General features: G+C 35.7%; 1 protein-coding gene across 1 annotated transcript in view; it reads right to left on the bottom strand.

Annotated features, from left to right (window-relative positions):
* Positions 1-10,794: 10,794 nt before the first annotated feature.
* Positions 10,795-16,099, bottom strand: part of LOC142340421 (uncharacterized) — a 148,468-nt gene continuing 143,163 nt past the window's right edge. Inside the window, exons 19-20 of the mRNA XM_075390997.1 lie at positions 11,608-11,626; positions 10,795-11,241 (exon numbers count right to left, since the gene is read on the bottom strand). Coding sequence (XP_075247112.1) covers positions 11,222-11,241; positions 11,608-11,626 — 39 coding nt within the window. The 3' untranslated portion in view covers positions 10,795-11,221. The remainder of the gene's footprint in view (positions 11,242-11,607; positions 11,627-16,099) is intronic.

Below are 16,099 nucleotides of genomic sequence, written 5' to 3'. Positions count from 1 at the left end.
CCTCTCAAACCTCAATTCTGCCTCTCTCATCAAGCCCTACCCTCCTCAAGCCCAAGCTAGCTAAGAGAAAGCCGTCAGCAAGCAAGAGAGCGAGCCCTATTCTTCTTTTTTGTATCTGAAGGGGATTGAGTGGCATACGTTTTTCTTTGAATGACTGTTAGTAGAGACTTATTAATTGCTCTCAAACGAGGTTTGTAGCAAGTATATTAGTCCTGTCGGTCTTTTTTAATGCGATTTTTCGCTTGACCAATTTTTCGTCTGAGCCATTTGACTTTTCGTCCTCAAAAATGGGATGGATAGGTAGAACTCAGCGCGGGTGTTAAGTGCACTTAGAGCCTTTCAGCTCATTAGTCTCTAAGCATGCGATTCACAGAAACTGTTCCGGAGAATTATACTTATGGCGTGAAGAGTTTGAGAAATTGGATTGGTTTGCAAAGTCCTCCAGTTTTGGTACAAAATATGGCATAACAGACAAGTGAAGGGACAAAATGAGCACGATTTAAAATTTTTTGCTAAGTTTCCTAATTACAGAGACTTTGAAAATTTTGTATGACTATTTTTAACGGAAAATTTTTTACAGGCTTTCTCGCTGAAGCAAATTTGTTCATGACTTTGAATTTTTTGTTTTAGAACACTGACATCTGTTTTAGAACGCTAGCTTCTGTTTTTGAAGATCTGTTCACTCTTTTATCTTTTTTCAATGAGAAACCAAATAAAAGAAGGGATGTTAATCTCCCTGGATAAGTAAGAAGAGAAAAAACCGACTAAGGCGTGACGTTGTTTTTAACCGCTTTAAAATCAATTGAGGAAAATGTATTTAAGCAGATATTTCGTTTTTGAGAGCGTTTTTTCTTGTGTTAATCGAATTTTGTTTTTGCTGTTTTGTCTGCAGTTTTTGTACGAACTTTTGAATGGTGATACCTCTTTTTATAATGCGTGGTTGCAGTTGCATAAACCAATCAAAAGTCAACTAATGGTTCTCAAGACATAGACACTATTTGTCTGTAAAAAATACAACTGATTTTTCAGTTTTTGCCTCTTTTATTTGTCATTTTTTTTGTTATCTAGTCTAGTTAAGGATGGGCACAGTGGATTTCTATTGAAGTTTATTCAATTTAATTTAAAATGAATTGAAATAACATGGTTGTGCGCCTCCATTTTGAAGGGAGCCTTAGGTATTTAGTCATCAGACCTTTAGAGGATTGAATTCCAAGCCTTGGAGGCCAGAGCATCGGTGCGAAAACCATCTGGGGTCCAGTTCTTTGAGAAGCACAGTTGCGTGAGCCTCAAGTCTCCTGAACTCATTTTTCGATACATAAAATAGCATGTGTTTTCCGGACCAAACATGTAGTGTAGCCACGCTATATCATTTTAGCTCTGCGATGTTAGTTTTAGCAGAAGTCCAGGACGTTTTTTTGCGACTGTCACTACATCTACATAGTCTTGACTTTACACAGTACTTCGTACCACAAGACTTTCATTTCAGATACCAATTGTGCACAGGGATCGCTCACAGGTTTCTCTTCCCTTTCCCTACTCAACTTTCAGATAATAGAGTGTAGCAATTATTGCAAGCTCCCTCACATCTCAAATTTACCAACCGTGCGGTCATTGACGGCTGGAAAGCGATTCAGGCCAAATAGAGTTGAAAAGAGATATTAATTGGTTTCCAGCCAAATCACTACTAAATGGTCAAACTTCATCTACTGGTCTCAATTTCACTTTCATGACTTTGTCGAGTATCGAGTTATTAAGACCATCTTTCTCTTTATATGCCTCAACTCTTTCATCTCAGGCTCTTGCCTGCACTGATGAGTATCGGACTTTCAACTAATTCCAAGCAAAAATTGTTTCGAGTCCGACTTAGCTTGCTCAGTGCGCACACCTCAGAATATCCGCCTAGCCATCGACTGCGAACTGAGCCAACTGTTACCCACGGGCACAACGTGGAGGTTGCGGCTCACGTCTAGTTGCTCGAGAGAGATTCTTCCCACATTAATGGGGGACGTCTCTGAAAATTCACTTAGATTTAAGAACTTCGAGTGTGGTCAGAAAAATGCGTGTCAGTACTTTTGTCATATTTTAACTTGACTTAACGCGACTTAACTCACTCTACAAAGTTATGCACTTTGAGGTTTAGTTCTGAGCTTTTCTTGCAAATTGAACAGTCGATGGCCAATGCCACTAAAAGTAAGGCGTCCGCGGATAAACAGAAACTGATAAATTTTTAAGAGTTTTGCAACTGGCTTGGACAATTGCTTCAATTCAAATCTTTTTTGCCGTCTAATTTCTCAAGCACGGATTCGCGGCTGTATTCTGTATTTTTTCCGCTGCGTTTTTTTAAAGGAATATATTTTAGACATAACTTCTCATGAAAACTTAATGTTATACAGTTGTTACATTTTTCAGCAATTTAGGTTTGTTGCCAAAAGTTTTCAAAATCGCCAGAGATGCTCCAATTGAATTCAAGCTCAAAATAGGTCTATATTTGTGAATGAAAATGAAATCAACATGTTCCCTCCCCCGCAGTTGAAAATTTAAAGCTCGTAAAAAGTTGTTTTTTTTTGTCGAAGTGGCATTTTTTCTCCATTTTAATTGCTATGAACTTTTAATTAATAAAAATTTGAGAAGCTTTTGATGGATTGCCTACTTCTCTCAATTTCCCGCTCTCGCAAATTTGTCCCAGGGACGTTATCCTCTCAAAGTTTCAACCGGCTTTGAAGAACGATAGTTCCATGTCAGTCGTTATAGAGTGATTTTCAGGCGTAAGAGTTTTGCAACTGGCTTGGACAATTGCTTCAATTCAAATCTTTTTTGCCGTCTAATTTCTCAAGCACGGATTCGCGGCTGTATTCTGTATTTTTTCCGCTGCGTTTTTTTAAAGGAATATATTTTAGACATAACTTCTCATGAAAACTTAATGTAATACAGTTGTTACATTTTTCAGCAATTTAGTTTTGTTGCCAAAAGTTTTCAAAATCGCCAGAGATGCTCCAATTGAATTCAAGCTCAAAATAGGTCTATATTTGTGAATGAAAATGAAATCAACATGTTCCCTCCCCCGCAGTTGAAAATTTAAAGCTCGTAAAAAGTTGTTTTTTTTTTGTCGAAGTGGCATTTTTTCTCCATTTTAATTGCTATGAACTTTTAATTAATAAAAATTTGAGAAGCTTTTGATGGATTGCCTACTTCTCTCAATTTCCCGCTCTCGCAAATTTGTCCCAGGGACGTTATCCTCTCAAAGTTTCAACCGATTTTGAAGAACGATAGTTCCATGTCAGTCGTTATAGAGTGATTTTCAGGCGTAAGATGTATATGTTAACTGTATTTTCGTCTCAACTAATTGTGATCTGTTAACCTGCTTTTTTATTCAAACTCGTGCCAAATTATTGTTTCAAATGATTTTTTTAGAAAATTGACCAAGTAAGAATAGCGTAGATAATGAGATCTGGCATTGGAAACAAGTACTTAGTTGCTGTCATGAGCATCTATTGTAGTGCACAGTTTTATAAACTTCCGAATTAAGGAAATATACAAAGCGGTTGCTTTTACTGCTTGAGCAATATAACTTATTAATTATGCACCACGTTCTGCTGACCTTGTTGCTACTAGCAGAATTTTTTCTGCTGCTGAGCTTGAATTTCCAGCCAGTAGATTGTAATCTCGCAGGGCTGGAAAGAGTTTTTTTTTTAATTTTTTTTTGGTTTTTTAATTAGTTATTGGTTACCCTTCGTTCCAGTAGGCAAACTTGATTCACTATATCGACATATACAAAGGCAATACACAGTACCATCGTATCAGAAAGCACAATAGTATCAGAAGTATTTTTCAATTTGTGAAATTGAGATCTTTGGTTGCCTCTCACTCTCCTTTATCGTTTTTTGCATCAATTTGAACTATTAGCTTCACGGCACGCAAGACTTTTATGTAAAAGTTAGCGTTTAAACTCAGATTTTGCATTGGCAACAAGTACTTAGTTACAGTCATCACTATCTAATATAGTGAAAACGGTTTTTTGATGAAGTAAAGAAATAACCTCAGTTCTAGCTCTTACTGCTTTAGCAATATCACTTAGCAGAATTTAGTTGCGGCACCTAGCTGAGCTTGCTGTTATTTGCGGCTATCTGTCTGCTGTTGTGTTTCAATTGCTGGGCTTCAATGTATCCTCGCAGAGATGGAAAAAGTGATTATGCTACGTTTTTTTTTGCTTTTTGTTGTGATTGTGTAGGCTTTGTGCAAGTTTACTACAACAATTCAACAATGCAGAGTAGAATTGCATCACATAAGTCAGATAGCACAAAAGTTCTCGTGTTTTGTTTTGCATTTAGCACTACCACGAATCTTATTATAAATGTTTTTTTTTAAAATCTGCATCTAATCTGCTAAACATCTTCATCAAATTTTCTGTTAATTGACTTCTTGCACTTTAGAAAAATAAGGTTGACCTTGTATAAGTTTGTTTGATATTATGTTCCTAGTTATTATCGCTTGCTTTTCAAAACACGAACATCAAATTCAATTTTTGAAAGGAAAAAAATGCCCAGCCGAACTTGACCCAAATTTTTCCGTTAGTTTATTATCGAATTTTGTTGTGCCTAGTTTGTTGAAAATTTTTTGCAACCTTGTTTGACAATCTTATTAATTAATCCGACTCTTAGATTATTTATTGAAATGGTTATCTTAGTTATCAACTTTTTTGAATAGTTGCGATGGTGATAGCTGAGCAGAGCTGTTTCTGGCAGATCTAAGCGTTGTGGTAACTTATGAAGTTGACATGATGTCGAGTCCTGAGTTGAAATCTAAGCCACGTCAAAGTGGCGAAAGGGACGAAAATGCGAGCAAACACAAGTTAAAAAAGTAATCTTTTTCTTTTTATTAGCCGCGAAGAGATAAGCTTCCCCCTGTCAGACCTTAGTTGGTAATGCTTTTGTCCTTTTGTATTAATTTCATTCATTGTATGTTGTCCGAAAATAAAGATGAAAGTAATATGAGTTCGTGGGGAATGTTTCGGAGATAAGCTTTTATACTCGATGGTTATTATTTAGGTGTTGTCCTTTTTTTACAATCCAAATAATTTGCATTGTATTGGTGCTTTGTCTTTTTAACATGTGGTCACACATTTAATGAAAAGACTCTGAGACCAAAATTGTGCAGTTTTTCATTGCTCTTGAAAGAAGTTGGGAGCAATTATTGTAAACATGGTGGTTTTTTTTGCAAAATTTTCGCTTGACCGTTTTGACTTTTCGAGTGACTTTTACGCCCTTGACTTTTTTGTTTGGCGTGATTCTTGTTTTGCTCTCATTTAGGTGTAGGCAGCTGAACTCAAGTAGCGACAGTTCACTACTGAAAGTCAAATGAATAAGTGTGCCGGAGCCGTTTTTTTACTTAGTTTTATTAGTGGTTGTTGCGGTTTATAATAACCTCCAATGACGTCATTTGAAGCCCCTCTTGTGGATTTTAGCCCCCTTCTAACTGAAGCAGGCTGCAATACATTTGAACTCCCACTAGTAATTCGAGAGCAATTCTTCCGACGTTAATCGGTTATGTTGAACGTTTTTCATTCTATGCTGTTGCTTGTACTTTTTTCAATTGACCTCAAAATGATGCTGGTAGATTTTCTTTGATGATGTTAGATGGCTCTCTCCTGAAATATATCTATTGCTAATGCCAACTGAAATAAAAAATTGTAGTTAGTTTTTTTTGAGGTGCTTTTAAAGTTTATGACCAATTTTATGCAAAATGTTTGCTGGACCGCTTGGTTTTAGAACAACCTGTCGCTTTCACTTCTTGAGTAAGTTTTTCATGCTTACTTCTTGATTTTAGAGTGATTTATATTGGTCTTGTTCAGAAACCGATTGTAAGATAAGCTATCACAAGGCCGATGGGCTGGGGCTTTGGTCTATGACGCCGGAGTTTTGGTTCTGATCTCCTCGTTGGTCGGATATTTTTTGCCCTCATAAAATTTTGTCTCACTTACTGCCCCTCTGATTTAAAGTGACCCGCTTGTCCTTCGAGAACAATATTCCCGACATTAGTCGGCTTGTTTAATAGCCTCGAAGCGATAGCGGCTATTATTGGGGCATTGTGTTTTTTTAATAATTTGTCTCCATCGATGATTCTTGCTCGAGAGCGATTCCTCCCACATTAATGGGTGACGCCTCTGAAATTTCACTTAGATTTAAGAACTTCGAGTGTGGTCAGAAAAATGCGTGACAGTACTTTTGTCATATTTTAACTTGTTTTAACGCGACTTAACTCACTCTACAAAGTTATGCACTTTGAGGTTTAGGTCTGAGCTTTTCTTGCAAATTGAACAGTCGATGGCCAATGCAACTAAAAGTAAGGCGTCCGCAGATAAACATAAACTGATAAATTTTGAAGAGTTTTGCAACTGGCTTTGACAATTGCTTCAATTAAAATCTTTTTTGCCGTCTAATCTCTCAAGCACGGGTTCGCGGCTGTATTCTGTATTTTTTGGCTGCGTTTTTTAAAGGAATAATTTTAGACATAAGTTCTCATGAAAACTTAATGTAATACAATTGGTACATTTTTCAGCAATTTAGTTTTGTTACCAAAAGTTTTCAAAATCGCCAGAGATGCTTCAATTGAATTCAAGCTCAAAATAGGTCTATATTTGTGAATGAAAATGAAATCAACATTTAACCTCCCCCCGCAGTTGAAAATTTAAAGCTGGTAAAAAGTTGTTTTCTGTCGAAGTGGCATTTTTTCTCCATTTTAATTGCTATGAACTTTTAATTAATAAAAATTTGAGAAGCTTTTGATGGATACCTACTTCTCACAATTTCCCGCTCTCGCAAAGTTGTCCCAGGAACGTTATCCTCTCAAAGCTTCAACCGGCTTTGAATAACGATAGTTCCATGTCAGTCGTTATAGAGTGATTGTCAGGCGTAAGATGGATATGTTAACTGTATTTTCGTCTCGACTAATTATGATCTGTTAACCTGCTTTTTTATTCAAAACTCGTGCCGAATTATTGTTTCAAATGATTTTTTAGAAAACTGACCAATTAAGAATATCGTAGATAATGAGATCTTGCATTGGAGGGCAAGTACTTAGTTGCTGTCATGAGCATCTATTGTAGTGCACAGTTTTATGAACTTCCGAATTAAGGAAATATACAAAGCGGTTGCTTTTACTGCTTGAGCAATATAACTTATTAATTATGCACCACGTTCTGCTGACTTTGTTGCTACTAGCAGAATTTTTTCTGCTGCTGAGCTTCAATTGCCAGCCAGTAGATTGTAATCTCAAAGGGCTGGAAAGAGTTTTTTTTTTTAATTTTTTTTTGGTTTTTTAAATAGTTATTGGTTACCCTTCGTTCCAGTAGGCAAACTTGATTCACTATATCGACATATACCAAGGCAATACACAGTACCATCGTATCAGAAAGCACAATAGTATCAGAAGTATTTTTCAAATTGTGAAATTGAGATCTTTGGTTGCCTCTCACTCTCCTTTATCGTTTTTTGCATCAATTTAATAGTGTCTTTTTGACACGACTGCTTCTGCAATAATTAAATAGCTTTTAGTTACCAACTTTTGAGCAATATTTGCCATACCAATAAGTCATCAGCGCTCTAGCAGCTAAATGGAACATTGCCGTGCAACAAAGATTAAAAACTATTATTAAGAACGAAAAAATGCAAAGTTGAGGCCTCAGGGGACAAAAAAATCTAAAACAGTAACAATCAACGAAGGGAAGAAAGTAGAAAAACTTTAAGGTGTGAACTATTAGCTGCTCGGCTTGCAAGACTTTTATGTAAAAGTTAGCGTTTAAACTCAGATTTTGCATTGGCAACAAGTACTTAGTTACAGTCATCACTATCTAATATAGTGAAAAACGGTTTTTTGCTGAAGTAAAGAAATAACCTCAGTTCCAGCTCTTACTGCTTTAGAAATATCACTTAGCAGAATTTAGTTGCGGCACCCAGCTGAGCTTGCTGTTATTTGCGGCTATCTGTCTGCTGTTGTGTTTCAATTGTTCGGCTTCAATGTATCCTCGCAGAGATGGAAAAAGTGATTATGCTACGTTTTTTTTTTGCTTTTTGTTGTGATTGTGTAGGCTTTGTGCAAGTTTTACTACAACAATTCAACAATGCAGAGTAGAATTGCATCACATAAGTCAGATAGCACTAAAGTTCTCGTGTTTTGTTTTGCATTTAGCACTACCACGAATCTTATTATAAATGTTTTTTTTATCTGCATCTAATCTGCTAAACATCTTCATCAAGTTTTCTGTTAATTGACTTCTTGCACTTCAGAAAAATAAGGTTGACCTAGTAAAAGTTTGTTTGATATTATGTTCCTAGTTATTATCGCTTGCTTTTCAAAACACGAACATCAAATTCAATTTTTGAAAGGAAAAAAATGCCCAGCCGAACTTGACCCAAATCTTTCCGTTATTTTATTATCGAATTTTGTTGTGCCTAGTTTGTTGAAAATTTTTTGCAACCTTGTTTGACAATCTTATTAATTAATCCGACTCTTAGATTATTTATTGAAATTGTTATCTTAGTTATCAACTTTTTTGAATAGTTGCGATAGTGATAGCTGAGCAGAGCCTTTTCTGGCAGATCTAAGCGTTGTGGTAACTTATGAAGTTGACATGATCTCGAGTCCTGAGTTGAGATCTAAGCCACGTCAAAGTGGCGAAAAGGACCAAAATGCGAGCAGACACAAGTTAAAAAAGTAATCTTTTTCTTTTTATTAGCCGCGAAGAGATAAGCTTCCCCCTGTCAGACCTTAGTTGGTAATGCTTTTGTCCTTTTGTATTAATTTCATTCATTGTATGTTATCCAAAAATTAAGATGAAAGTAATATGAGTTCGTGGGGAATGTTTCGGAGATAAGCTTTTATACTCCATGGTTATTATTTAGGTGCTGTCCTTTTTTTTACAATCCAAATAATTTCCATTGTATTGGTGCTTTGTCTTTTTAACATGTGGTCACACATTTAATGAAAAGTTTTTGAGACCAAAATTTTGCAGTTTTTCATTGCTCTTGAAAGAAATTTGGAGCAATTATTGTAAACATGTTGGTTTTTTTTGCAAATTTTTCGCTTGACCGTTTCGACTTTTCGAGTGACTTTTACGCCCTTGACTTTTTCGTTTGGCGTGATTCTTTTTTTGCTCTCATTTAGGGGTAGGCAGCTGAACTCAAGTGGCGACAGTTCACTACTGAAAGTCAAATGAATAAGTGTGCCGGAGCCGTTTTTTACTTAGTTTTATTAGTGGTTGTTGCGGTTTATAATAACCTCCAATGACGTCATTTGAAGCCCCTCTTGTGGATTTTAGCCTCCTTCTAACTGAAGCAGGCTGCAATGCATTTTAGCTCCCACTAGTTATTCAAGAGCAATTCTTCCGACGTTAGTCGGTTATGTTGAACGTTTTTCATTCTATGCTGTTGCTTGTACTTTTTTCAATGGACCTCAAACTGATGCTGGTAGATTTTCTTTGATGTTGTTAAATGGCTCTCTCCTGAATTATATCTATTGCTAATGCCAACTGAAATAAAAAATTGTAGTTAGTTTTTTTTGAAGTGCTTTTAAAGTGTATGACCAATTTTATGCAAAATATTTGCTGGACCGCTTGGTTTTAGAACAACCTGTCGCTTTCACTTCTTGAGTAAGTTTTTCATGCTTACTTCTTGATTTTAGGGTGATTTATATTGGTCTTATTCAGAAACCGATTGTAAGATAAGCTATCACAAGGCCGATTGGCTGGGGCTTTGGTCTATCACGAGTTTTGGTTCTGATCCCCTCTTTGGTCGGATATTTTTTGCACTCATTAAATTTTGTCTCATTTACGATCCCTCTGAAATAAAGTGACCCTCTTGTCCTTCGAGAACAATATTCCTGACATTATTCGGCTTGTTTAATAGCCTCGAAGCGATAGCGGCTATTATTGGGGCATCGTGTTTTTTTTAATAATTTGTCTCCATCGATGGTTCTGCTTACCATTGACTTTCTCAATTTGTGACTTCTACTGCTCTGCAGTTAAAATCTGTGTGCGAGACGTCATTTGTTCTGCTTTTAGGTTGATTGCTTGACTTGCCCTCACTCAAAAATTGACTTCTGAACTCGCTTAATGAACTTTAAATTTTATGAACATTTACTTGCTAAAGGTCAATAGTGTGCATCTAAGTAGCGCCAAGCATATATGCCCTAATTCTTGAGTATTAGAGTCTTGAGTTTTTGATTTCAAATATTATTTTTGAAAAGCTCCATTTTTTAGGATTTTGGATCTGTTCCGTTTGTCTCACTCCCCCCCGCCAGTACGTTATGTGCCCCCCCCCCAGTTACAGAGCACGTGCCATGCCATTACGTAGTAAATTATTATGCAAAAATATGGCACGTGCGTCTGGGGGTGCAAATAATATGCGCCCACTAAGCTGGGGGCACAAACGGAAAAGATTCGGGTTTTTTCTTTATAGAGCGTATGTGTCTCATAAAAATGAAAATCCGAATCAAACCAAAAAATCTAGTGGTCTATTAAAGGTTTGGTGGTCAGTCTCTCTATCTTATTTCTTTAGTTGTTTCAATTCATGGAAGGCCACAAGCGTCTATCGCGGCTATTTTCCGGCAATCTGCCGGCTATGTTTAAAATCAGGATCAAAATGAGGTACGAATTCAGCTTTCCAGACGCGTTCATCTTGAGTTTTCTTTTTTAATTGATGATTCAATCTTAAAATTTGCGACTGAGATGTGACCATGACGTCATTTTGAAAGTAAGTTTTTAATCACGTGAATAACGTCTTGGGCACACGTTAAGGGAGGGCATCAGCTAACAATTGAGTTTTACTTACTTTAATTGGAAGTCAACAGAAGATGTTTCACTCTAATTGAAGGTTCATTGGGGGTAATTTTAGAAACCACAGAGAAATTTTCTAAATTCATGTTATGATATCAGAGCAATTGTTGAAAACAGAAAGTTTTCCATGCCAGTTTAGGTTTAACTGAATGGACAAAAGTTATTATAGCCCCCAGGAAAGTATAGTCCCCATTCTGGTAAGCTTACGATAATGGGGGAGGGCTATACGTTATATGAAAACTAAGATGGGGAAGGGGCATAATGGAAAACCCCATTCAATCTGACAACAGTTTCTGACATTTTGTTTCGCAACATTTTCGATGTCATTTGTCTTCCTTTTTGAGTACTACAGACATAATTTTCACTTTCGATAGCTGTAGTTGCAACTGATGTTTACAGGAACAGTGGCTCCTCTAAAAAGACAGAAATATTAGCATACAAAAAGAAAATGAAACCAATTTACATATCTAAAAAATATACCCGACTTTAAATTACACTTTAAACCTTTAAACAAACAATAAAACAAAATCATGCATATAATGTTATTTGTTAATAAAATCTTAGCTATAAATTTTTTCATAACTGGTTATAATTTAAGTTTTTATGCCTCGTCTAATGCTTCAGAAATTCTGTTTATCAAAACCTGCCTGCTGAATATTTGCAAATGCTTACCACATTTTGGGTTTCGTTATGGTTTTCGTTTTGTGCAATTCTTCAAGATTGTGCTACTGCTTTATTAATCACTAAACTGACTAAATTTCTATTGAGAAGTTACTTACCGTACAGGCATATGAAAGCATGGAAGAGAAGGAAAGCGCATGAAACTGGGAAAAATCGAAGAGTTTCTAACTAAATTCGGAATGGATTGCTTTTACATTCCTAGTGCTTAGCAGTGTAAACTTGGTAAACGTATGGGGGCCTCGAGGAGGGTTTTAAGTTTACCTAGCAATCAAAAAATATAGATGATAAAATTGATCAAGTAAAAATTTTTTATATCATCACAATACAGATGCCGTCAAAGTAACAAAATTCTTAACTGAGCGGCGAATCCGATGAAAGCGTTTTAAAGTGTAATATTCTTATGCGGTAATTAAGTACACATGTTTGAACATAGGCAAATGAAATGCACTTAAATGGGTGCAAATTTGTTCTTCAAGCTCCTACAAATACCGTATGGCATCTAAACTGTAATGATTGAAGTTTAGAGTCTATACGAGTGGAACTATAAAGACGTCAGATTGTGCCTTTCCGACATAGTTTGCATAAACTTATTGCAAAGACCAAAATTTCGTACACATTTTTTATTTTGGAGGAGTTAATACAGAAGATTTCATATTAAACATTAATTCAATTTCAGAAAACCCATAATTCCGTGCCTATCTACCTGGCAAAATGACCAAATGAAACATACACTATTAGGATAAGAAAAATGAAACATAGGATAAGTGCACTTGAAACAGTCGAAACTGTGTTACTCTCGAGAGAACAAAACTTAAAAACTTTTTCAGTTTCCTCAAGCTTTCTGGTCAAGCTTTTTGAGAGCTCCAATTTTCCTATCGTAATATGTATATTGTATATTCCTTGTGAAATGACAATATTTGGTTCGCAGTGTTTGAGTAATGTTAATGAATATCGCCTACTGTCCGGAGTACAAAAGCTGCTTCTAAATTAAATTTAAATTCCTCTATATCCCCCGAATTTTGATCGAAATTTGCTACTGTACGTTTATTATTGAGTTTTAATGCTGAATTGTACAACTGTACGTTTGATATTGTATTTTACTACGATTATCTCTTACAACGAAGTTTTTACTACTGTATTTGAGCAATCATCTCATAAATTGTGTGATAAAGCAAACATTGCATGAGATAAAATACAATATTTGATGAAAAACGGCGACAACTTTTCCCTGAGAGATTTATCAACGATAAAACCAGTTCAAATGCTTTCAAGTGATAGAAATCAATCGGTCTCAGTAAAAAAAAAGATCGACGCTGATGTGGAAACATTAGTCCTGGTTCCTGAAAAACAGTTTGGTTCTTGAACACTTGTGGCAGCAATCAGGTAATTCCGTTAACAAGATAATAAGACTTCGACAAAATCAAAGGCAAAAAGTGATTGAGTCAAAGGCAGTTTGAAAAGTTCAATGAAATGAATGTTTTTATTCATCAAACTCCAAAGCACTTGACGATGTTTCTCAAGGGGTAGCGCAAGAACATCGGCAACGAACTTCTCGGAAGCTTTGCTGATTTGTATACGAGAGCAGTAAACCTATAATAGATTTAATACACTCAAGAGTTGAGCTCTTTTTAACGTTTTTGGAGACGAAAAGTCAAAAGGGACGAAAAAGAAGTCACAGATACAAAAATTACAAGACAAAATGTCAGCAGTACGAAAAATCGCATAAAGTAGGAAAGACCAACAGGTGTATAGGATTGTAACAGGTGTATAAACGTTAGATTACTTCTTTCCGACAAAGTTTGCAAAATCTTACTGCAAAGACCAGAATTCGCTAATATTTCTATTTTTGGAGGAGTTAGTACAGTAGACTTCATATTAAACATTAATTCAATTCCAGAAAACCCATAATTCCGTTCCTATCTACCTGTGAAAAAACCAAAATGGCCAGAACTTCATTTCCTTGAAACAGCTGAGGATGATTATTCTTGAAACAGTCGAAACTATATTACTTCAGGGAAAACAAACTTAAAAGTTTTTTCAGTTTCCTCTAGCTTTCTGGTCAATCTTTTTGAGAACTCCAATTTCCCTATCGAAATATTTATATTTTGTTTTCATTGTGAAATGACAACTCCTGGTTCTCAGTGGTTGATTTTTATTATTGAATATTGCCTATTTTTCGGCGTTCAAACGCTGATTCCAAATTAAATTTAATTTAGTTTTCTCAAGATATTGCAGAATTTAGAGCGAAGTTCGCTACTGTAATTCTAATATTGAATGTTACTGCTGAATTATACAATTTTACGTTTACGAATGCGTCTTACTACAGTTATCTCTTGCGACGATGTTTTTACTACTGTATTCGAGCAGTTATTGCATAAATTGTGAGATAAACTAAACTTTGTCTAAGCTAAATTAAAATACTTAATGAAAAACGGCGAGAACTTTTCTCTGAGGGATTTATCAACGTTAAAATCCAGTTCAGATGCTTTCAAGTGATAGAGATCAATCGGTCTCGGTAAATAAAGATCCAAGTTGATGTGGAAACATTAGTGCTGTTTCCTGAAAATCAGTTTAGTTCTTGAACACTTGTGACAGCTATCAGGTAATCCCGTGAACAAGATAATAAGACTTCGGCAAAATCAAAGGCAAAAACTGATTGAGTTAAAGGCAGCTTGCTAAGTTCTATGAATTGAACGTTTTTATTCATTAAACTCAAAAGCACTCGACGATATTTCTGGAGCACTCGATAAAAAATGACAGCAGTTTTAAGAGCCGCTCTCAAGGGGGTCGCGCATGAAAACCGCCTATGGAGTTGACCCTCATAACTTGAATTCATGTCTTCTCAGAATCTTTGCTGATTTCTACAATTGGAGACCTGTAAAAATCTAATGAATTCAATACGCTCCTGGTGTGGGCTGTTTATAAGTTTTTTGAAGACAAAAATTCAAAAGGCTCAGATGGAAAAAAACTCACAGATGAAAAAACTACCAGAAGAAATGTCAATATTGGAAAAAATGCATAAAAAAAGAAAGACCAACCGGTCTATACAACTGGAACTCTAAAGACGATAGATCGTGCTCTTCCAACATAGTTTGCATAAGCTTACTGCAAACACCAAATATTTGTTAACGTTTTTTTTTGGAGGAATTAGTACAGTAGACTTCTGATTAAAGATTAATTCAATTTAGATAACCCATAATTCCGTGCCTCTCTACCTGGCAAAATGACCAAATGAAACATACACTGTTCTATTCGGATAAATCTGATAACTTTTTTTCCTTAAAACTGCTGAGGATAATTGTTCTTGAAACAGTGTTACTCGGAAAAAAATTAAAAACGTCATTTTCCTCAAGTTTTCTGTTGAATCTTTTTGAGAGCTTTAATTTTCCTATCGAAACATGTGAATTTGATATTCCTTGTTAAATGAAAACACTTGGTTCTCAGTGTTTGAGTCATGTTAATGAATATCGCCTACTGTTCGGAGTACAAAAGCTGCTTCTAAATTAAATTTACTTTCCTCAATATCCCGCAGAATTTTGATCGAAATTTGCTACTGTACGTTTATTATTGATTTTTACCGCTGAATTGTACAACTGTATTCTTACTACTGTATTTTACTAGGATTACCTCTTACAACGAAGTTTTTACTACTGTATTTTAGCAATTACCTCATAAATTTTGTGATAAAGCAAACATTGCATCAGCTAAAATACAATATTTGATGAAAAACGATGACAACTTTTCCCTGAGAGATTTATCAACGATAAAATCCAGTTCAGATGCTTTCAAGTGATAGAGATCAATCGGTCTCAGTAAAAAAAGATCGAAGCTGATGTGGAGACATTAGTCTTAGTTCCTGAAAATCAGTTTGGTTCTTGAACTATTGTGACAACGATCAGGTAATCCCATGCACAAGATAATACGCTTTCGACAAAATCAAAGGCAGTTTGGAAAGATCAATGAAATGAAAGTTTCCTTTCATTGAACTCAAAACCACGTGATGATGTTTCTGGAGCACTCGACACAAATTCACAGCAGCTTTATCATCAGCCGCTCTCAAGAGGGTCGCGCATGAAAACCCCCAATGAAATTGCCCTCACATCTTGAGTTCTTGTCTCCTTAGAGGCTTTGTTGATTTGTACACTTGGGGAGCAGTAAAGCTCTAATCGATTTATTAACCTCCGGAGTTGAACTCTTTATAACTTTTTTGAAGAAAAAAAGTCAAGAGGGTCAGGTGAAAAAAGAACTCACCGGTGAAAAATACCAGACGACAAGTCAATAGTTCGAAAAATCGCATAAGGTAAAAAAGACCAACAGGTGTAATATACTTGCTACAAACTTCGTTTGATTTCAGTTAATAACTTCTAAAATTCTAGAATTGGGCATTTTGACAACAGGTGGGAAATTTTTACCGATGAGTGTCTCTTGATGTGAATACCAATGATTAAGTCCCGGGACTCTTTTGTTCTCTGCATACAAGTCTGGTTAAAAGTATTTCCTACTTGTGAGTCGTTCAAAACTACAATTCGCTGATGGCTAAATTGATTAAATACACTCTAAATAATATTCAAGTAATTTTACCTGAAATAA

This window comes from Convolutriloba macropyga, chromosome 5, assembly GCF_964194025.1.
Source record: "Convolutriloba macropyga chromosome 5, txConMacr16.3, whole genome shotgun sequence".
NCBI classification, from domain to species: Eukaryota; Metazoa; Xenacoelomorpha; order Acoela; family Convolutidae; genus Convolutriloba; species Convolutriloba macropyga.
This window is presented reverse-complemented; position numbering and strand designations above follow the sequence as displayed.